This window comes from Alligator mississippiensis, chromosome 1 (genome assembly GCF_030867095.1).
Source record: "Alligator mississippiensis isolate rAllMis1 chromosome 1, rAllMis1, whole genome shotgun sequence".
NCBI lineage: Eukaryota > Metazoa > Chordata > Crocodylia > Alligatoridae > Alligator > Alligator mississippiensis.
In genome coordinates this window covers 155,001,523-155,024,877 of record NC_081824.1, presented here as the reverse complement: position 1 = coordinate 155,024,877, position 23,355 = coordinate 155,001,523, and the positions used below count along the sequence as shown (strand labels likewise).

Genomic DNA, 23,355 nt, shown 5'->3' with positions numbered 1-23,355 from the left:
TAACAAACCATTGCTATTACAGGAAAGATTGTGTACACTGGACTGAGCCTCTCAAATCTAGATCTTTTAAACCAAGAAGTTTTGTTAATGTATCTACATCATTTAGAGGCATAACTACAATTCCACAAACCTCTCGCTGAAGCCTTTTTCTACCCTGTTTTTGCTTCTCAGGGAGATGACTGAGTAAAGGGAAAATTAAGTGCAGAAAGCCAGAATTGCCATCCGACCAGCTCAAAAAACCTGTTTCATATCCTCTAACTAGTTTCTTTATAAGCTAGGTGGTAGACAGTCAAATGTAAGAGTATTGTGAAGAAAATACATGCCTAATACTGACTTTGTCCTCTTACAAGCAAAGCAAAACAAAATATACTTATTGCTAGCCATACTTGATATACGCAATTTAAAAAAGCCATTTATTTAAATTCAATTAATAGAGAAACCAATTTACCTGAACTCTCAGTAAGTAGTCCACAGTGGAGATGATAATATTGACAGTTGTGTTGTTGCCAGTCTGAGTTCTCAAATAATTCTGAAAATCTAAAAATGTGATGAGTTAGTTAACAATTATTTAAATCTCAAAATATCACAGACTTACTCATTTTAATTAATTGTGATAACATTCATTGGTAAAATTTTAATTTAAAGGATGAAACATCTTTTAAACTTCTTTCCAGGTTTACATACATGTTTTAATCCAGTGAACAGTTTATATATTCTTAAGTGACATCACTTAACTGGGGACAGTGTGTGTGACAGAAGTGTTAGTACCTTGTTTCTCCTGTGAACCTAGCATAAAACTGATAATGATCTTACCAACTGTATAACAGCAAGGCTCAATTAACTTCAGTGGAGTTACTCCTGATTTACTTATGTAAATAAGAACAGAATCTAGTTGCACCATTATCGCATTCTTGATGACAATTATATCAGTATCTTCAACATCTACAAACTGATTTTTTTATATCATCATTGAGTATATAAGTGAGCGTATTTAAAATTACATTTTAAAAAAATTGGTGTATTATCTAGCTTTTATATGTGGTGAAACATTGTTCTTTCTTCACCAAAAATCTCCCATATACTCTTTGGGTAATGTTTAACCCTCTAAATCACCTTCTGTGACAAACAGATCCTTGCATACATGGTCAGGTTAAGTCTACACCATTCTCAGATGGTGCTAGGGAATGTTGCCACTAAAACAGGCCCTGCCCACTCACTCTCATGCCACATACACGAGATGAAGAAACAAATTTGTGGGTCCACTGTCCTAAGCATACTCACAACACAGTGGTTCTGGCCATAGGCCATACCGAACAGTCTCTATTTATCATTTTTTCAGCACTTTAGCATTTGCAGAGCTGGAGCTAGAGCTGGGTGGCTGGCAAGTTTCCTAGAGGTTTTCTGTGACCAGAGGTAGACTTTGTTTTCTATTTATTTTAATCTTTCATATAGACTGAGGTGGGAAATTATTTGGGCCCAGGGACCACATAGAGAGTTTTGATCAGCTGTGGTGAGCCGGGTCAGCACTCCTCCATCCCTTGCCACCACAACTCACCAAAACTCCCTAAGTGGGATAGGGGCACGGGTGGATAGGAGAACAGTATTCAGGAGCGGGACAGGCAGGTGAGGCGAGAAACATGTGGCGGGGTCATAGGGCAGTGACAGCACGTGGCCAGGCTTTGAGCAGAGCCATGATCCTTGCATGCCCCTGCCCTATGGGGGGGTGGGTGTGGATGGGGTGTCTGGGGGCAGGGCATGTGTGCATGTGCGTGACAGAGGGGCTGTCTGGGTGCTAGGTCCTGGGAGCCAGCCAAGCATGAGGGATGGGAGGAGAGGGCAGGGGCCATGTGCAGTCCAGGCAGTGTAGTCCGTGGCTGCTCCCACGGCACTCAGCCTGGGGCCAAGACCTGCCTGGGGCAGCTCAAGCCACGCTCCAGCCCACACCTGGCCAGGGTGCACAGCTTACTGGCAGGGCTGCTTCTGGTATCGCTGCAGCCATGTGTGGACTGCTCAGCTCCCCACCTCCAGCGGCAACTCCTCCTCCTGCTCCTGCTGCTCAGCTCTGGGCAGGGAGGAAGTGTCAGCTGGGTGGCTCCTGCCTTAGTGTATGAGGCCACAGCTCCGGCTGTGGCTGAGTGGGTGGAAGATAGCTTGGAGCTGGAGGCCTGCATGCTGGGACAGGACCTGCCAGCTGAAGCTTTCCTCCCACCCAGAGCATCATAGCAAGAGCAGGAGAAGGAGCCGCTGCTGCAGGCAAGGGGAGCTAAACATCAACCAGGTAGCTGCAGCCACACTGGGAACAGCCCCTCTGGAAGCTGTGTGTACTGGCCCAGACTGCAGCCAGCAGGCATGGTCTGGAGTGTGGCATGGGCTCGCCCCCATGCAGAGAGCTGAGGGGAAAACCATGGGCTGGATCCAATCAATTGGTGGGCTGGAACCAGCCCACAGACTATATTTTGCCCACCTCTGATATAGACCATGCTTCAAGAATCGTAATTTTGTGTGCATTATTTTCCTTCAATGTTTAAATGAATACAAAAAACTGACATTTTAATTACCCCCCAAATATTTTTTCATCATGAACAGTTCAACTGCTGAAGCACCTTTCATAGTATTTCATTAAGAGTTGCCAACCCCTCAACACTGATGAACTTTTATCCCTGGTTACTGTCTCTTTGGCTTAGCTGGCTGGCAGGTTGCCCACAAACCTGAATTGTGTCCTTCACAAAGCAATTGGAGAAAGCGGAAAAGGTCACAGGTGAATTCATCATCTTGCATCACCTTTTCTCCTGTGGAAAGGCCAGATGGAAAAGCAAATTATCGCAGGCTGACAAGTAATTCCCCATGCCCCCCCAAACAAAATCTCCATACTTAATCTGAAGTCACCATGAGAGAGAGAGAGGAAGAGAGAGAAAAAAAAAAAGAAAGAAAGAAAAGCATTTTATAGCCACTATTCTATCCGAAGCCCATGTGTTAAGTGCTTGGCAGATAGGTGCTATCCTTTTCCATCAGAAAAGAACATTTAAATTTTGAGACAAATTTCTCTCTATAAAATGTGGCAGCATGGGCTTGGCAACATTTTAGAGATTATACATTATTTCAATTCTTTTTTTGTTCTTTTGGGCATGAAGTCTGCATCATGTACAAAGGTTAGTATTGAATTTACTTTGTTTGCATGTGAGACAAAATAAGGCATGGGAAATTAATTATTGGGAAAAGAACCACAAGTTTTAAAAAAAAGGTCAAATAACTCAACAATCTTATAGATGTTTACATTCTTCGAAAATACTTTGGATTAGATTTTCAAAGGGACCCTAAAAGAAACAGGCATCCAATTTCCATTGAAACTCCCTTGAGGTTTGGTGTGTATATCCCTAAAATCTGATTAAGCAAAGCACTAAAGCACTTAAGCAGGAAACAACTTCAGCATAACCTTTAGTGATCAATTTTTTTTCTGTACACCTTCAAAAGAGTTCCAGGAATGCTTACCAAAAGCTGGTACCCTGAAGTGTCTTACCTTTCAATTACTTCACCACTACACGAATTATAAGAGTATACAGAGTTAACTTGAAAATTGAAGTGTAAAAAGGGAGGCATTAGTTGATCTAAGAAAGATCAGAGATCAAGAAAGGAAAATTGAAGTGGGATAGAAAAATGATATAAGCCAACCAAAATATATTGAGGCTACTGAAAATGAATCATTACTGGCTGTATACAAATATTTTTGGGCACACTGGCAACTTGGCAAAAAAATCAAAGATTGTAAGAGACTACTGAAAACATACAACATTTTAATGTGCAACCATTTATTATTTGTGCATGACAGCATGAAAACAAAATACAAATGGTCTGTAGATTGTAGAAATATTTTATACTAGTTCTAAAAGACTGCTTAAAAAGTGCAGATATTTTAGACTGGTACTTAAACTTCCATATCCAGTGTAACATCAAGCATTATCTTTTTCAGTTGGTGAAAAGAGAAGAAACCATGAGAGTGAAGTAAAAATATAAAAATGTCTCACAGACTGGAAATATTTGAATAATAGACACTATATGTGCATTTAGATATAGATTTAAAATGTATAAACAGGAATGTGATCAGATGCTACTGCACATAAAATTATGAATGATTACACTTACAAAAAGCTGATGGACTTACCAATCCGCAGTCTGTCACTTTCAAAGTGAGAAGCTTCAGTATAATGGTAGGGTTAGGAAGCAAAACCATTTTGAAAACTAATGTGAACATTACAAGTATATAAAATGATTTCACGCATTTTCCCTGTTGGCCCGCAAGACATTTAATTGGTGACAAAAGCAAGTATCACCAAATATAGGTAAAAATGAGGCAAATAGTTTTCAATAAAATGGGTAAACATTGAAATGCTTTTCTTTTTCTTAATCTAGTTCCCTCCAGTATTTTTAGTGGGCTGGCAAAAATGCATACTCCTCTTCCTACATGAGTCAAGCACTAATGTCATTTAACATGATTAGTTTTTGTCTCAGACATAAATACCAGATTTATAGCTTTTCAATTACGCAAGGCTGAAAACCCTTACAACTAATTAAACACTGAGGCATAAATGACTTCTTTTGGCAGAAGTGATTAATGCCACCAATGCCATTAATATAAGTGCCTAGAGTCAATGAGGCAAAGCCTAGAGGTTCTTCAACACGCAAGTACCACATTCATCAATACTACTACACAAGGTTCAGCCCTGCAAAATGCTTAAATGCTTTGCTAGACTGGGGCTAAAGTATACAGCGTCTTGTCAAACTAACAACTTCATTCACAGAATTCAGCAGAATTCCTCACACACTGAAAATTAAATGCATGCTTAAATGCTTTGCTGAATCAGAACTAAATCACTCACCACCTTGCAGCACCAAGGACAGTGTCCACAAAAGCTCAACTGCATATATGGATCCTGACCCTGCGCAGTTTTACATGCAGCTATTCACATAAGATTCCAGCAATTTCATGGGGATCAATCATGCAATGAAACTTATACATGCACAATTGATCACTGGTTCAGGCCCTTTAAGGACTGAGCCATACATTTCTTGAATACCCAGATCAATCGCTTACTTCAGTGGTAATTTTGCATAAATAAAAACACAAGATCAGAAGTATTATTCAACTATTAAAAAAATGCATACTTCAGCATTCGACTTCACCCATACTATTACTGTTTAAATCCAACTTGTTATCTTTTAAATAGAGCAACATTTCTGAATTCCTTTTCTTTTCTATGCTCTCTCTCTCCCTCTCTTTTTCTTTTTTAAAATTCCTATATGGATATGTTCTTTTTTTTCTACTTTTTTGTTTAACAGAACTTTATCTTAACATCATTATGTGAAGAGCTGACTGACTTCAATTCGAGCAAACTTCCATACTTCATGTGTTAGGGCACAAGACATAATCCAACATGTGTTTAAGTTTTTTACTACTTAGGGATATTTTCCAGATCAGGAGCTTAGATATTTTTAGGGGTGTGCAAAACAGGCCGTATTTAATTCGGATTCGGCCTGAATCAGGGACAGTGATCCGAATCAGTGAATCAAATCACTGTCCCTGATTTGATTCAGCTGAACCCGAATCTGAGGATTCGATGCTGATTCGGGCAATCAGTGATTTGACCAGAGACACAGCTTTAAATGTTTTTTCTACATACCTCAAGGTACCAGGCATGGCTCATGAATGCTGCGATGCTGGGGCAGATAGAGTGTCCCACAGGAGCACAGCAGGGCCCTCCATATCGTCGGCGGCGAATCCATTAGTGGACCAGAAGTACTTCCGATCCACTTCCTGGTCTGCTGGGGAGCACACTGCCCCCCACCCCCATCTCCCCCTGGCTCAGTGATCAGCCACAGGGGGAACCCAGGTGCCCCTCCAGACTGAGGAGGCACCAGTCGCCAAGCTGGAGGGGTGCAGGAGGCCCCCCAGTATGCTCCCCAGTGGACCTGGAAGTGGACCAGAAGTGCTTCTGGTCCACTTCCGGGTCTGCTGCTGAGCACGCTGGGGAGCCTCCCACACTCTTGTGGGATGCTTCATTTGCCCCAGCATCTCAGCATTCATGAGCTGCCTGGTACCTAGAGGTATGTAGAAAAAACATTTAAAGCTGTGTCCATCTCCAAATCTCCTAATCTTTCTGAATCTCTCTGAATCAATTTAGAGGGTTCCAATTCGATTCAGAGACATTAAAGGCTCTCCTGATTCAATTCAAATTTGGAGATTTGGGGCCAAATTGGGCCAAATTTCTGCTGAATCGAATCAGGGACTGAAGCTTCACGCAGCCCTAATTTTTACATGTGGTGAGCCAACATCTGACTGCTCCATAGAAGTGATATGATCAGAAGACTGGTGTAATGAGAAGGCTGGGACTGACGAACTGCTGCTGTTCTTCTGTCCCAGCCCCTGAGGTTCAAGATTTCCTCACAGGTTCAAAATTCTGGTGTGATGGGAGGGCTGGGACTTGTCATTCTGCCAGCATGGGGCTGCTCCAACACAGCTCAGTGTGCTGCAGAGGGAATGCAGGCAGCCACATCAGTATCTACATATGCGTTCCTGCGCACTGAAGAACCCTGCCGCAGGATAGTAATTATAGTTACAAGTACTAATCTATATCAGCATTTATTAGTTTACTGCAACCTAATAGAGCTGCACAAGTAAACACAGAGACTTTACTGAAGAGCTAATTAGGCAGCTCTGCAATAAACATCTCATGTAGATATGCCCAGAATTGCTTACCACTATCTAAATAAAACACACCTTCAGTGCAAAGTAGTACAATCAAAATGAAAAAAGGGGGCTTTAACATAACTACAGTACAGACTTTGGTGGAGGCTGTCAATAGTATTTAAGCTGAAGTGCTTTTTCCTTTTCATTTTCTACAAACAAATACTATTGATATTGAATTTGACAATACAAGTTGGATTACACTCTGGCCAAAAGAATAAGTATGTGCTTAAATAAAATACATGCTTAAGTCCTGTTTTCACAAAGCTTAGTTTCTAACATATGCATTGGTGAATCAGAGCCTAAATGCTTTTTTGGGTAGAAAGCAGGGAAAGTGCTTTTGATTTTTCAAGATTTTAGTAACTTGCACACTAAAAGTTACAAGTTGGGCATTTCATTCAATATCACTTTAACTGGTATTTCATAATCTCTGATGAACTACAAGTGGGTTGCACTGATAAGCACATTCAGAAATGCTGCCTTTTTCTTATTTGTTTTTTTCAGGATTATCCTGCCTTTTCGTATAACTGGACCTGACCAGCCACTGAAAACCATGCAAAATGCATTTATTTCAGCAAAATTACTACAAACTGGTCTCAAAACCCCTCCAAATCAGTGTCAATAGTATTTTATTCCCATTCATACAACATCAAGGCTGTTAAGAATCAGGCCCATTGCTTTCTTTATAAAAATCAGTATTGATTAAAAAAAGGCAGCATGTCTATACTGATTGGAGAGAATATACATCTTACTGCCAAATCAAATTTCTGAATCTGTTGCATAATGACAAATACTCTGTATTAAAAAACAAACAAACAAAAAAACCCTCAAAAACATTCTAAGTAACAAATGCTGTTAACAGTAGTAGTGTTAGATGTTCAGTTTTCAGGATGAAGATGCCATTTAATGACTGCAGAAAGGTGTCCCCATGGAGACTGTAAATTTTGCCTCTAGAATTCAGATCCATTTCTTTGCATAAAAAGGAAAAGCCTCCATTATTGCGTAGGCAACTTAAAGGCCGTGTGGCATATTACCTTTAAGACATGTTAACTGTGCTTACAATGTGAGTGTCTGAGAATTCAAGCAGTAAAACACATGTTAAGTGTCATCACAGAGCAACAAAGGTAGGACTTTTCCTGCAAGGAGTATCTCCAGCTTGTATTACATAACATGTGTTGAGCTCATTTGTCACTGCTCCATGGAGGTGATATGATCAGGAGGACTTTCAAGTGGTGAGGAGCCTGGGACTGACAAACTGCTGTTTATCAGTCCCAGCCTCCCCACATGTCCACTGCATCAGAGCAGGTTCAAGACTCTGGTGTGATGGGAGACTGAGACTAACAAATGGCTGTTTGTCAGTCCCAGACCACACTGCACGCTGCAGTGCACCAGTCTTCAATGGCTGTGTTGCTTAGGACATGTTTTATTTAGATCATGGGAAGCATTACCGTGCAAACGCTCAGAAAACTTTCTAATGCATAGTAATGCTTACCATGATCTAAGTAAAACAAGCCTTAAGTATAACTTGGCACGAGGCCCTAATGCCAGCACAAACAAACATTTATACATATACTTAAAAATATACACACCTCATATAATATGACTTAAGGAGTTGAGTCACTCCTTAGCTTAGTTTCAATTGATTGACATGATGTATATATACTAAAGCACCTTTGATTAGACATGTGACTATTTGATTAAAATGCTGCCATTGCCCATGCTGCACATAATGATATGACTACATACACAAATGGCTTTATGTCTGCAGTTTGTGCAAAATTGACTGTCCGAGTCTGTGATGTATTGAAACAGAAATACTGTTTGCAGTAAAATGAAGATAAGAGTGAATGAAATGAGGAAGTGTATCTCCTTGAAAGTGCTTGAGACCCAGTTTAGTATTTCTCTTTTATCCCCCATTTTGAAACCCCCCATTTCTATTAATATTTGAATATATTTGTGACATTACATATAAAGCAGTTGCACGTAAATTTAACATTCACAAAGGCATAAGGGCTCAGTTTCGATGACTGTAGAATTGTCAAATGAATGCAAAAATTTATCAGAGCAACAAAAGTAAATTTATTCCCATTATAAGATTCCAGTATTGCTAGGGTATGTTATGAGTATTATAAGCACCAGCACTACACATTTTATGGAAAGTGGCTCGCTGAAGATCCAAACTAAATAAGAAAGCAACCCTTTTGCCACTGACCCCCATACAACTGCAACTTCTGCTAGCATAGGCAAGCTTCTCTTGTGCTGGTGTACAGAGCACTCTTAGATGGAGACACTACTATGGATGGAAAACATCTCTACAATGCAAGCTGAAGTGACCAACTCTGGCAAGGAACAGGATGCACTCAAGCTGTCTGGGAAATTCACTGCTGTAAAACATCTGCATAACAGCTTCAGTTGGCTTAGACATATTGCTGTTATGAATGTAGTTTCAGGATGTATACAACTGCTCCTAACATGAGCACCTATGATCTCCAAAGACCATCCAACTACTTAAGGCTAACTGTGCCACCCTGCCCTGCCTTCTGCTAGAGCAATGTAAAGGAACTACAGGGTAAATAAGAATCAGGCTAGATGAAACTAAGCTCCCCACCATGTTCATTTTTAAAGTGCCATGAAAATCAGCTGGTTTGGCATTTTATGGCATGATAAATTGATTGAATGTGTGACATGTTACCATTAATCATGTGATAAATGTAACATCTGCCAGAGGTGTAAAGAACATGCTTAAAGTAATTATATGGAACGCATGAAACTAACACATCTGATCTGAAAGTTAGCAGGTGGTTGCCTCTGCAGTGTTGAGACCCATTTACTTATTTTCCTTTATTCATGGTTATTTATATTTAAAACTATTTTCCTCTGTATATCTCTCTGTCCTATCATATCTCTCTGTCCTATCATGGTCCTAAATAGTCCTGTGGACTATTTGCTTCAAAACTAGTTCAGGGCTAAACGTTAGAGTTACCTCTCAGGCTTTCCAAGTTTAGACTTAATAAAAAAAGAATTTCAAAACCAAAGACAAATAGAAATAATTCCTGTATACAGTGAGCAAAAATACCTATAATGCAAAGAACTGCTTATTGAGAACTCAGCATTCACCTACAGTGTTTATATTCCCTAAGATACAAGCATATCTGTTCTTAGGTATAAAAATACAAAAATTTAACTGAATGGAAATGAAAAGAAAAATGAACTGAATATATAAAAAGCACAAAATTATAATTATTTTGAATTTAATCCTCTAGATGTCATTTATAAGAAAATCTGTTTATTTTAGACAAAGAATCATAGAAAATTAGGTTTGGAAGGGACCTCAGGAGGTTATCTAGTCCAGTCTCCATTACTTTTAGCTTGACAATGTCCCTTAAGGACATACCAGTAGATTAGTATATTAAGCACTTATATTTACATATCATCCTCTAACATAACAATTTAGCATTGGTCTTACATATATATCTAAATATCTTTCAGTTTTATAGCTTAAAAATCCATGCATAACTAGAAACAAAACATCTGTAAATATAATTGTTGGAAATATGATTTTAGCAAAGAACATTTGTGCTTTGAGGTCACCGAATATTTTGCCTGTAAAGATATCACCTATTGTTTAGATGTTCTTTCCTTATAAAGGTTGTAATGGGAAAACAAGAATTTTGCCTCTTATAGAGATTAAAAAAAAAAAAAAATCAATAGCGTCTTATACAAAGAAAAAGAGCCACAAATTGTTTAAGGGAATTAAAAAAATGTACCCAAAACTTGTGTTCAATTAGTAAATAACTTCTCCAAAATCTTAGAAATATTTTTTCCAGTATTTCCAATTATTTTGTGTGTGTGTGTGCATGTGTATACACAACACACCGATATTTAATAGATATAAGAATATGAAGATTAACATCAGTAAAAATAAATAAATAAATCAGAGAATTGTGGAGAGTTTATATTTTTACGGATACTAATTTGCAATACTTTCTTTAAATGGCTCAAGGCAGAAGCAGTGCTCAGAAAAGAGGGCTAGAAGGAAAATCTTGGCTTTCTTTTCTAATTCTTTTAAATGACTGTATGTGATCTTGGTTCAAGCTTTTAACCTTTTTGACTGGTATAAACTTTCTGTAAAATAAGTATAATTATGGTTACTTATCAGAATAAGAAACCTTATGAGTCTTATCTTTATGAGCGAGTCTTAATTGTTTGTAAATTAACACTAAGAGAGGAGGTATGTGTCTTAATTGTTTGCAAAGAAGTCTAAGTTCCTCATTTTCAAATATTATTATTGATAATATCCAACAGATGTTAGAGTTATTACTATTTTAGGGATCTTGTATTTATATGAACATATGGATGTCAATAGCTTGACCTGGATTTTCTTTTGTTGTTGTTGTTTATCTGCGGTTTGATGCATTTAAACATACTCTACTAGGAACAATAGCTTTATGAAAACCATGTCAAAATGGATCTAGGAGAAGCTGAGTTTCAAGCAGCAGGTAATTTTCACAGAAGTTGCTTTACCAAATGATTATGAACCACATTTAAGAAAAATCATTTCAATCCAAAAACTAATTCAAGTTTCTTTGTGAATTTTTTTAAAACACATTAAGTGTCCTACAACAGTAAGATAATCAAAGTGTAGATGAAACATCTTAAATGCATTCCAAAATCTGTCAAGTAAAGTAAGGGCTTTGGAAGGAGAGAAAAAAATTGCACTTTCAAGCTTATTACAATTTATGGTGAGATAGCAAAGACTGAGATTTAAATGAAAAATGAAAAGCCATCATATGAGAAAATGAACATTTGTATGTGTCTTTGGTTTTGAACCTTTTTTGTAAAAAGAAAAAAAATCAAAACAAAAATACATACAGAAGATACAACATTGAGTACATCACAAAAACAAGTAAGAAACACATTTGCTAAAGAACCATCAGTGTTTTTACCAGTGGGGGTTCCAGGATTTTATACAGAAAGATGGTACTGGCAAGAGAGTAATTGGAACAAGGTACTTCAATGGGGGCAGTACAAAAGGAATAGTTGGAAAAGAGCAATACATCTTACCAACATAGTGACTCACTATAGGGTATTCTGTCTAATGCCAGTGTTGATATCAGAAAAGACACTGAACTTTGTATAGCACATCACAATTAGGCAGTAGGGGTGTCCAAAATGGGCCGTATTCTATTCAGACTCAGATTCGGCCCAAATCAGGGACACTGATTCAATTAGTTGATTCAGATCACAGTTCCGATTTGATTCAGCCAAATCTGAATCTGAAGACTCGATGCTGATTTAAAGAATCAGCGATTCAGCCATAGACACAGCTTTAAAGGTTTTTTCTACATACCTCAAGGTACCTGGCATGGCTCATGAATCCTGCAGGGATGGAGCGTGCCACAGGAGTGGGGGAGGGGGCCCATATGCTCAGCAGCAGACCCACAAGAGTGGACTGAAAGTATTTCTGGTCCACTTTCAGGTCCACCATCATGTGCACAGGGGACCCACCCCCACCTCCCCCTGGTTCAGTAATTGGCCATGGAGGGACCTTGGATGCCCCCACAGGCCCAGGAGGCACCAGTTGCTGAGCCAGGGGGAGGGGAGAGGGTTTCCCCATGCACTCCCCGGCAGACCCAGAAGTAGACTGGAAGTGATTCTGGTCCACTTCCTGATCCACTGCTGAGCGCACTGCCCCCCCCCCCCCCCCCCCCCCGGCTCCCATGGGTCACTCCATCTGCCCCACCATCTCAGTATTCACGAGCCACCTGGTACCTTGAAGTATGTAGACAAAACATTTAAAACTGTGTCTATGTCCAAATTATCAAATCTCTCCAAATCAATTCGGAGGTTTCCAATTTAATTTGGAGATATTAAAGGGTCTCCTGATTCTATATGGATTCGGAGATTCAGTTGCCGAATAAGGCTGAATCTCCACCACATCGAATCAACAACTAAAGCTTCACAGAGCCCTGTTAGGCAGGGAGTTCTGACTTCAGGGAGAGCAGGTTCAAGTTTATAGTCAATAGCAGCAAGTTAACAAGTAATTAATAACATTTTACATCAAATGCAGATCAAATAAGGAAATGCTTCCAGTGTGCACTCTAGATTTCAGTCCATTTAGAATGAACTCTGCAATCCTGAATCTTGGAATAAGCATCTCCCTTCAGGTCCCTCTACCTTAGCGCTGACACTGTTGTGGAATAACTGTTCAGGATGGCTGGTAATCACGAGTTCAGCCGTTCCATAAAAAAATCTAGCAGATTTGGAAATCATTTCCAGAATTAGCTATATATATATATATATTTTTTTTACAGACACACTGTTTGGCTGTGCATAATGCTGATGGGTCCTGGGATTCATATAAAATTACTTTCAATGAATTTACTTGGATGTACCCAGTGACAGATGACTTCTTAGTGTCTACTGGACACACATTTTCTCTGTTGTCACCAAAAATATATACTGAAGGGGACAAATATCAAGAATAACTCATTACAATCTGATATAATCCTGAAAAAAGGAGAAGTGATAGAGCTTTAGTGGTGTTTAAAGTACCAGATAGTTTGGTAGGTACCATAGTTAAAAAAAAAAAAAAAATCTCTCTAAAAACATCCCCCCCACCCATCTCAGAAGGTGGCCATTGTTTTATATATCACTATTTTAACTAAAGATTTCCATTGCTGTAATGATATTCAAAAGGTCTCGGAGCCTAAATTTAGACTTTTGCTAGTCTCCCAGTTAAAGAGCCCCTTTAAGAGAATTAAAATTCCAGTTCCCCTTTGTCTCTTCATCATTTCATTTTTGTGGAGGCTTCTCTCTTATGTATGTACAATATTCCTGCTTTCATGTTTTAAATTCTCATTTTCTTACTGCTCTAGAGTTTTAGAATGATGTAACCTACTACTTGTTTCTTTTCTTAATCTTATTCTAGAGGATAAAAAAATGTGTGCACCAAACAGTTTCAAAATTTTCCAAAATAAGGAATAAATACTTCTATTTTTTTTAAAAGTTAAATTAGAGAAGTTTCACTGATCTACAGCATCAGTTCATAACTGTGTAATGTAAACCTAGCTAGTGGCACTTGTATATTGGTTGTTGTAATACCCCATTTTGACCCACCCACAAAACCCACTCTGGATCCACCACTGATTTCCTGTGATTGCACAAGTCAATGCAGCGATAAAGCCACATTAAATACACAACATAAATACTACAGGAGGACTACAGCACAAAGGTTTATATAAATATATATGTATACTTTTTTTAAACATCCAACCATTGCAGATACTGGGCCCACTAAATAAAAGAACCATCAAACAAAAATAAATTAAATAAAAAAAAGCTTGCTGCTCTTACATCTAGTGTGCCAGTTACTGTGCAAATCCTGAGAAAGGGAGGAAAAACAAAGAGGTGGGGAAAGTTGACATAAAAACTGAAAAGTTTGGTTCACACAATTATAATAGTAATAGAAAAGAACCCACTAGTTTAAAAGCCTTACAGGAACAAAAAAACTAATGGTGTTCAGGAGCTGTACAGTGCTGACACAAAGCTAACGACAGGAAAAATAAATAAAATAAAAGGCAGTTTGATTTTAATAATTACCACGCTCATGAGTGATGACTGAGGAAGGGAGGACAGGACATTTAGTTCAAAGAAAAGAAAACGGGGGAAAAAAAGAAAAAAAAGTTGAGAATTTGTTTTTAGCAAATACAAGATATATTCAGTATTGTTTTTGGCAAATTAGTTCTGTAAAAAAGAGAAAGATCAAATTAAAAAAATAACCAAAACAAAAAGCCCTAAAATGAGGAAGCATAAAAATATCTGACATAAGAAAAATCATTTAATGCTGTTAGCAAAGAGTTACTTATACTTGCATGCAAAATTTGTCATTCCTAGTAATATAAGCAGCTGATTTAAAAAAAAAAAGTCCATTTCAGAAGCTAACATTATGTACAATAATTTATAAGTAGATATTAAAGAAAATTATGTCCAGAATGTCCAAACATTCTGGAGAATAATTTGCAGTGAAATATGAAAGCAATGTTCAAGCTAGTCTATGCCTTATAAGTCAGAGCAAAATACTGCTCAAGCCACAGGTGTGGGCCCAAAGTTCACCCGTGGAAGTGCTCAAATGAGTCAAGCATGCAGGATTTATTAAACTGTGGGAGCATTTTTGGAGAAAAAGTAATTATGATCTGTCTTAAAGGCATTCAATCAAATTAAACAATTCATGGTTTTGATTTGATGCAAGCACCAAATAACTTATAAATATGCTACGTAAAACAATTACAAGCACTGTAACCAATGAAAGGGGCAGTGCAACATGTATGAATTCGGAACTTCAAAATACAACAACGGATAGGCAGTCAAGCTTTTTTTCCTTGTTTTTAAGAATAAAAACCATTGTAAAGGTTTATTTAACTGTGGGATTTAAACAGAGTACAACAAAGAGTATACTTGAGAAAGAGGGAGAAATGTGGTTTACTAGTTCTATTATTAAGGTAAAAAAGTAAACCTAATGGTTCCAGACAATCACACTAATAGGATGACAGAATCCACTGTGAGACAGAAGAAAGAAATTGACAATGAACTTGACAACACTGAGGGTAATAAAGTCAAATTGGTTCAAAATCAAAACTAAACATAAAACAGCATATTTCCCAAAAAGACAAACTGAACAGAATTACTTGTAAAGAAGAAACTTCCATAGAAACATCTTCCAAACTGCAGTTGCAGTTCCTATAACCTCTGATGTTTAATTTAGTGCTTACTAAATTATATAATTTTTATTCAAACCGCAGACAGGTTTACAAATCAGTCAGAACCTTTCATTTTATTTTATGCTAAAACTGGTTATGGATTTCTGAAACCTTTAATGTAGGGCCTTGTTACATGTTAGTTTTAGACAGTTTCTGCAGCTCATAACCCCTGGATTGTCCATAGATTAACACCTGAAACTAGCTTGAAGCACTCTTTAGGAGGCTTAAGTTTATGCCACTCAGCTTAAATTTATCTCTGATCTGTGTTACCCAGCTCATGTTATACTAATGTGTGGCCACCTACCTATCCCCTCCAACCCTGCTAGCCCGGATCAGATTTGTTGCCCCCTGCACAGCCCAGCACCCCAGTTCTCCGTTCACTGCTCCTCTGCCACCCCCCCCCCCCGGGAAGCAGGCAGGAAAGGGTTAACCTGCCTGCCTGGCCACTGCTGCCCCTGCTGTCTGGGCTGGGCTCTGCTGAAAGAGCACTGCCCCACAGCCTAGCAGTGGGAGCAAGGCAAGTAGGAGCAAGGCAAGTAGGATAATCCTTCCTTGCCTGCTTCCCCAGGACAGACAGCCTGGGCAGCCACAAGTAAGTATGTGGGTGGCAGGAGAGAACCCAGAGGGGCAGGGAGAGCCCCAGGGAGGGGGGGCAACCAGGGAGGCCTCAAGGGGCAGGGCAGAAACCTGGAATGGGGGCATGGATTCTTACCTTTCAGTTCTCCAGGTCCTTGCTGGCCTGAACATCTGACTGCTCCAAACTCAGGCTAGCACTAAAACTGATCAACATTTGAGCAGCTCACAGTATAACATGTAACAAGGCTCATAAATGAATGCTGCTGTTTGTTACTGGAATCTGCTTTCAATTTTACATGTAATTTCTTTCACTGCTTCAGAATTATATAAAGCATTCTTCTGGGATGCTCCCTTACTTTCAGAAATGTAGTAGTGATTTTTTTGGTGTTTAATTATCAGCCATCTGAAGGAATCATATCTTAACTTCAAACTGATATTTCAGTGTGGATTTACAGGGACCCTTATCTAAACGGCTTGCTTCAACGAGGATGAGTGAAAGGTGACAGATCCTTTTTGGTAAGATAAAAATACCTGATCCCTCTTCTGTCACCATGCCGAGGCCCTCTGCTTTGTTCTGACGTTCAAAAGCATTTAAGTCAAGAACACTGTAATGATAAAAGGAAATTCAAATAAATATTTTGACACATTGATTTTTGAAACTATGGGACTGACAACTGGAAGGATAATTATCTTATTAGCTGAAGAACAGAGAATAGTTCAGATGATAAGTGAAACATGTAATGCCACTCGAGCTAGTAACATTTTTTAAAATAAAAAACTACTTTACAATGTTGCATTTCTGGAGTAATTAAAGTAATATCAATGACAAGACTTACACTAGACATTATAACTGAATTTGTCTGTAATGTTGACCATCTAGTTTGTTCTGTGTACTCCTTACCTATAAAGCAAGCAATTTCTAAGCCTATTAACTGGATGGTTTACATATAGAAATTTATAACAGTGTCAGTTATGGACTAAGACTTGGCTGTTTGTCAGATCAAGGCAAATATGAGAAGTAGACTGGCAGGAAAAGGGTTTGTTACTCTGATGAGTTCCAGGTAACGGTATTATGTGGACCAATTTGGGGCCACCAGAGTGAACCTATCCTTTCCTGAATCGATTTTCTTGAGTTTACACAGAATTACAAGGATTGTAGGTTATGTATAAAATATATCCCACATCCATGGAATTAGAAACATATATCCCTTAGAACACAGACTCTGTAATCTGCTGGAGCAAAGGTAGTAGCATTTCTCACAGAGGCATGGTCACAGATTGCTCTGTGCGAGTAATGTCCCATAAACCAAGCATAAATATGATAACTAAATCCATATTTGTCTACTTGTGGTTGTCACAGAAACATCTGCTGAGATAATCTGCCAGTATACTCTGAAAGTCTACAAGGTGGACCACCAATATTCTTATGCTCTTCCTTAGAAAAATGGCCTCTGTATCATGGATAAAATCTAGTGCTTCTGCCCTTTCACATTAAGCATTGTAGTGTGTTGTACATAATTTTTTGGATGCCTTGACCTCTGGTACTGGATTCCCCTGAGCTCCAGAATACTGAAATAGAGATAGGCCTCTTAATGTGACAACAGGCATTGTTTGGTAAACTTCTCATTATGAGTTCTCCACTTCTACTTCAAAGCATTAGTCACTACAGATATAGTAGGGAGCACTGAAAAGAATGGAACATTTTTCCACACCTGCTGCAAATACCTCTGCCAGAGGATTTCAAGACTTCTTCTGGGATGTGCATCTTCCACTTATATTGTATACATCTGGATACTAAGACACCTTCAGCCAGCCCTGCAAAGGGTATATTCCCATGGCTGAGCGCCTTGTCAGCTGATGGGACTCCCAGCTGCAGAAGCTTGCTACTCGCCGGTGCAGGGGAAAATCAGGATTGAGATCCTGGACTCCACCTGCACTAGCAATAAGGCATGATGGGATCTGATGCTGGATACAACAATTATGCCTCCTGCCATGCAAGTATGGCATGGCCAGAAGCATGATAGTGGGGATTCCAAATTGGATGCCATTGTGCCTTTACTTACATATCTACCAGGTGCCTTAGTGGCTAGGGACAGAAATTACACATAAACCAGAAGAAGTGATCAGAGACCAGTGCAAATCTGTAATACAACAGAAGTTCAGTGCAAATAAACCACTTTCAAAATGGCCAAAACTGGTTTAAGATGAACCTGAATGGATGTGGCATCAGATTTAACTGATTTAGGTTAAATTGCTTAACTGAGCTTCTGTTCCAGATCCCCTGCAGATTCAAGTCAACTCACAGTCTCCCAGCATCCCAGGATGCTTTCCACCTCCCCCCTCACTTTGCACTGTACAAGGTAGCCAGCTTAGCCTTGGCCCAAGCTGTCTGCTCCAGTGGAGCAAGGAGGTGTGCTCTAGTGTCCCCAGCTTCTGGTCTAGGCCACTGCAGGCATGTGGCTGCATTTCCAGAATCAAGAGTAAATGTCTGTTCCCTTACTTATTGGTTCAATCTACACAGCCAAGACTACTCTGTGAGGATTGAATCAATTCAGCCTCAGGATTTTTGACTATCTGTACTTAGCCAGTGTGGCACACTTGCTCTCCTGAACAAACAAAGCTATGAAACTTCAACTTTGGGAAACAGTATGTGCAGTGCAGTGAGGACACTTCTCAGGATGCTGCTGCTTTGCCCCATACAGACATATCAATGGAATGTCTGTCATTCAGGGATGTGAGAGCCCACACATGATGAACCTTGGGGATTTTTGATCAGCATGAGGTGATATTCTCAGATTAGGGTAAAAATATTAACTAACCTCAACCTACCTTACATGCACACACCCTAACTGAAGTTAGTTACAAAGTGCTAACACATCTGCAAGTCAGCTATCAGCTGGGACAATAAAAAGAAACTGAGGGCTGGAGAACAGAAATAGGAGTATGGCTCAAAGGAATTTAGATTCAGATTCAGCCAACGGACACTGCAGGCTAAAGAGTTCAACTCTCTGTGTTTTGGAGCATATAGGTCAGAAATGAAACATATAAAGATAAGTACTTGAAGAACAAAAAAAAAGTCAATTATATCTTTTTCACGGGAATGGGAGGGGAGAGAGGGGGGGAGAAGAGGATTCTTTTTTGTTGGCCACCTCTACTGTCCAAGCTTCTTTACCTCAAACAGTAAGACCTTGAGGGAAATGTAGTACTAGTAGATTATCTGAACCCCCAATGCTTCTTATCTTCTGCAAATCAGAAGCTGAAAATGGGAGTCTATGATCCATCATGCTTTTATTTTTTTTGGAAACATTTACTTCTGTGTGTTTCCACTTGTTAGTCTATAGGATCCTGACAGCAATTGTCAAGGTACAGCTGCTAATTTCCAGTTCCATGACTTTCCCCAGGCAAGAAAAAAAAATCTCCCAACGCATCAAAACAAACAGCTTCATTCCTTTCTATGCCTTCAAAAACCCCATTAACCTCCTTCCTTATGCAGGTCTTCTTTGGAAATTTGGATAAAAGACCTTTATATAGCATCTTGAAAGCAATCGAATCTGCAACAAGTCATGGACTCATCACTGATAATGACTTACCATACATACTTGAATAGAAGATGACCCTGGTTATAAGACAACCCCCCCGCAATAATTAAAATCTCTAAACTCTGAAATTAAACATCGCTGTAGCAATTTTCATATAGTACCCACGAACTTAATTTATCCAGAATTGATGCAAGGTACCTTTTTTTGAAACTGCTGCAAGTTTTAGCACATGTAAACACACTTTAGAGCAGTGCTTTGGTACCAACTTATATGTAGTACAAATTATGCATGATAGTATTCCAAAGTCAAAGGCTCATGATTTACCACATGCTTCATTGGACTGGAGCCCACCAGAGTCAACAACATTTCAAGCCATGGTGACCCCACAGCTCAGCACTGCTCAGTATGTGTGTATACTCCAGGTTATCCCCGGCTTCCCCAATAAAGGATCCTTGTGCTAATTAGCCTCCACTCATGACTGGAACCAGGTGTTCTTATCACAAGTCCTGGGATCCTCCAAAAAATTATATGCAGAGGAGGTGCAGGGCAACCTGTCCAGTTTCACCTCAGGGAGGGTAGGGCCACACTAATCACATGTCCCAGGATCTGAGGGTATGGTGGAGGGATTCTGAGTGAACTGTATGCAGTGTGGTGGTTCACCATGACTTGGGGAAAAAATGGTGTGGAGGGGGACTGTGTTTAATGGGCACTACCATATTTGTTACTCAGATGGGCTAGACTAATCTATTCTTGTGGTAGGTGCCTAATAGCATGTTTTCCCAATGTGGACCATGTGTTTTATAGTCATGCTCAGTGTTGGCTGCATTTATTCAACTTCATAGCTGGTTTCCATTGCTGAACATATGCTATATTTGGCAGCAACATAATGACAGACTATGTATTTAGTGAGATTTCCTTGTATACCATTATAAGATGAGGGGCTTTTTTCCCCATGCCAGGGGCGGAGGGGGAACCTCATCTTTTATTCAAGTAAATTTGGTACTACTAACTCGGGTCATCAATAAATGCATCAGCCAATCACAAATGTCAAAAAATGATGAGAGAAGAAACACCACCTCAACCATCACCTCAACTCATATTAAATCCAAAGCACATCTGCCATCACACCTAAAATCTAATTATATACAAAGCATATCAGATTTCAGGTACAAGGAGCTCCTTCCACAAAACATCTAGAAGCAGCTAAAGTTCCAAGAGGCCTAGATTGCAAACCTGAGTAGAAAATAGCAGGCAGATAGTTCTGATCTGATTGCTTTCACAACCTGCAAACATAAGCTTTTACTTATTATGACAAAGTGGAGGGGGCAGAATTGGGCCACTTAAATCCAAGAATAAAAAGCAGAAGGCCACAAGAGTAGCAGCTTCTTAATAGATATGGAGTGGGGCTCTCTCACATGGGAGTAAAATATTAGAAAAGGCTATGTATTAAGCTTCTTTCTCTCCCTTTTTTAGCCATTTCAGCTTCCATTATTCTTCCAAAGTTTCCAAAAAACTTTTCCTAACCTCCTGTTGCAACAATTGTTGTTTCCCTGGGTATTTTACTGGGAAAAGTTTGATTTGATTTTTTTAATTATTTAAAAAAGTTCCAGATATTGCTGTAAGATATTGTTGAAAACCTGGGGATATAAAGAAAACTGCCGTGTGTGGCATGCATACTGTTCGTGTCCCATCAGGTAATTCTTCCAACATTACAAATCCTCTAGCAACGCTATTAATAAACACATAGATAATTTCTTACCTGCAAAACTGCATAAGACCAGCAAGGCTCTGAAAGAAACCCACATCCTTTTTGTCCTTGAGGTAGTCCAGCATTTTCTGTAGAAAACATAAACCACATACTCAATGAATATGTTATCTGCTTTCTACATTGCTTATTATGCCAGTTGAAATGATGATGATGGCATATATGCATTACATAAAAAGGCTCACTGAGAAATATCTTGCTACCATAAGTAGGATGGATTTTTTAATATACACCAACCCTTCTGAAGAAGGCCATCATATTTTAGACTTTCCTGAAAATAAAAACAACACTAACCTCAGCATATAGAAAACTAAATACAAAATTTAGAATGTAAAATAGTTTTCTCTTGTTCACTCTTTACAGTTTTATGCACATACACAAACAAGTTAATTTCCTAAAATACAGAACGGAAGAGAGGAAAGGTTGTTATTTTATTTTTTTAAAATATCTCTGATATTATGGTCATAGGGTTGGGGTGATGTGACGATGATGTAAGAAATGAGACAAAATAGGCAGACTAACTGCTATAAAGGAAAAGACAATGCAAAAGCACACACACAGATTGAAAAATCAGGTATTGTGGCATCATTTTCAGAAGTACCAACATTCAGAAGATGGTTATTAAAGCAATGATTCAACACTAAACCAATATTAATTCAAGCATGTATAGGCATTTTGAGGATTCAGATTATTAACAATTATTTTTTGTCAATCTTGTCTAAGGAGGACTGACTCCAAAAAAGGATAACTATTTTTCAGTGAAGCACTACAGAATGTGATCAGAAAAGAAAGTGGCACCTGTGGCTGGAAGAGGTCCTGGACAGACATAATACTGGGATTGCTTCACTGAAGCATTTGAAGCACTACAAAAATGTAGCACTAGAGATGCAGACAAACACAACACACTCCCCCAACTGCCAAGCCCCTGCTTGGAGCACTTCCATTGTGCTCTCCAGCCACCGAGTACAAGAGGGGATTGCGTGGACTGGAGGACCAGGAAGGAATGCAGCTGAGCCTGCTACAGCCCTAGTTTTCCTGAACATTGTGTCTTTGCTTCTCCATCCTTAGCTGGAACCAGAGTCAGAGGGACTTGTAGGGATTCATGATCTTCAGCTTCAGCAGAACTCATTAACTGCTCACCCCACTTCCTCTCCTTCCCCTCTTGGATGGATGGAGAGAGAGAAGAGCTGGAGAGAGAAGAGCTGTGGGATGCTGGGGTAAACAGGGATGGGGGGAGTTTCCATGGACCCTATTACAGCCACTTGCAGCCCCCCCCCCCCCCCCACACCCATCACCTACCATGAGAAGCTCCTGCTCCAGGAAGACCCTACCACCTGACATGGAGCCAGGGTGGCTTAAAACAGGCAACAAGGAGGCTCCACTAGGGTCCACAGAGCCTAGCTATTAGGAATACACAGAAGGAATACACAGAATAACAAAAGATACTCTAACTAGAGTACCAAAATGAGACTTTCACTGCATACTCCTCTGTCCTGGGGAAGAAGTGTGAGGACAAAGACCACCTGACAAACATTAGTCATATTGCTTAATGCACTACTGGAGGATATTAGGAAATCATGGCAAGGAGAACAATAAAGAACCTATATAAAACAGTATAAACAAATGAATGGCATATGGTCAAACACTATACCTGTTGAACTGTAGAGTTTCCTCCATTTAAGATGGCAATTCCAAGCTTTAGGGTAGCTGCAACCATGGGACCCATCTCACCTTAAAAATATGAAACCAATACTTTTCAGATCATATTTAAATGGAGACAAAACCTATTCCACTAACTTATCCTGTCTTAAGACATGCACCGCATGCACTGATTTGAATAACAATATGTGGGAACAAACCATTTAAAATAGTCTCCCTTGTAAAGTAGATGCATCTGTTCTTTACCATCCTTATTGTGTGACTTAGACTTAGTCACACCACAGAAAATGGCAGCAGTACACTTTTGAACTAAAACAC

General features: G+C 39.3%; 1 protein-coding gene across 1 annotated transcript in view; it reads right to left on the bottom strand.

Annotated features, from left to right (window-relative positions):
* The window catches only part of RYR2 (ryanodine receptor 2), an 875,416-nt gene that overhangs the window by 75,710 nt on the left and 776,351 nt on the right, over positions 1-23,355 (bottom strand). The window contains exons 81-85 of the mRNA XM_059715710.1: positions 23,030-23,109; positions 21,373-21,449; positions 16,606-16,679; positions 2,709-2,789; positions 449-537 (exon numbers count right to left, since the gene is read on the bottom strand). Of these exons, the coding sequence (XP_059571693.1) occupies positions 449-537; positions 2,709-2,789; positions 16,606-16,679; positions 21,373-21,449; positions 23,030-23,109 (401 nt within the window). The remainder of the gene's footprint in view (positions 1-448; positions 538-2,708; positions 2,790-16,605; positions 16,680-21,372; positions 21,450-23,029; positions 23,110-23,355) is intronic.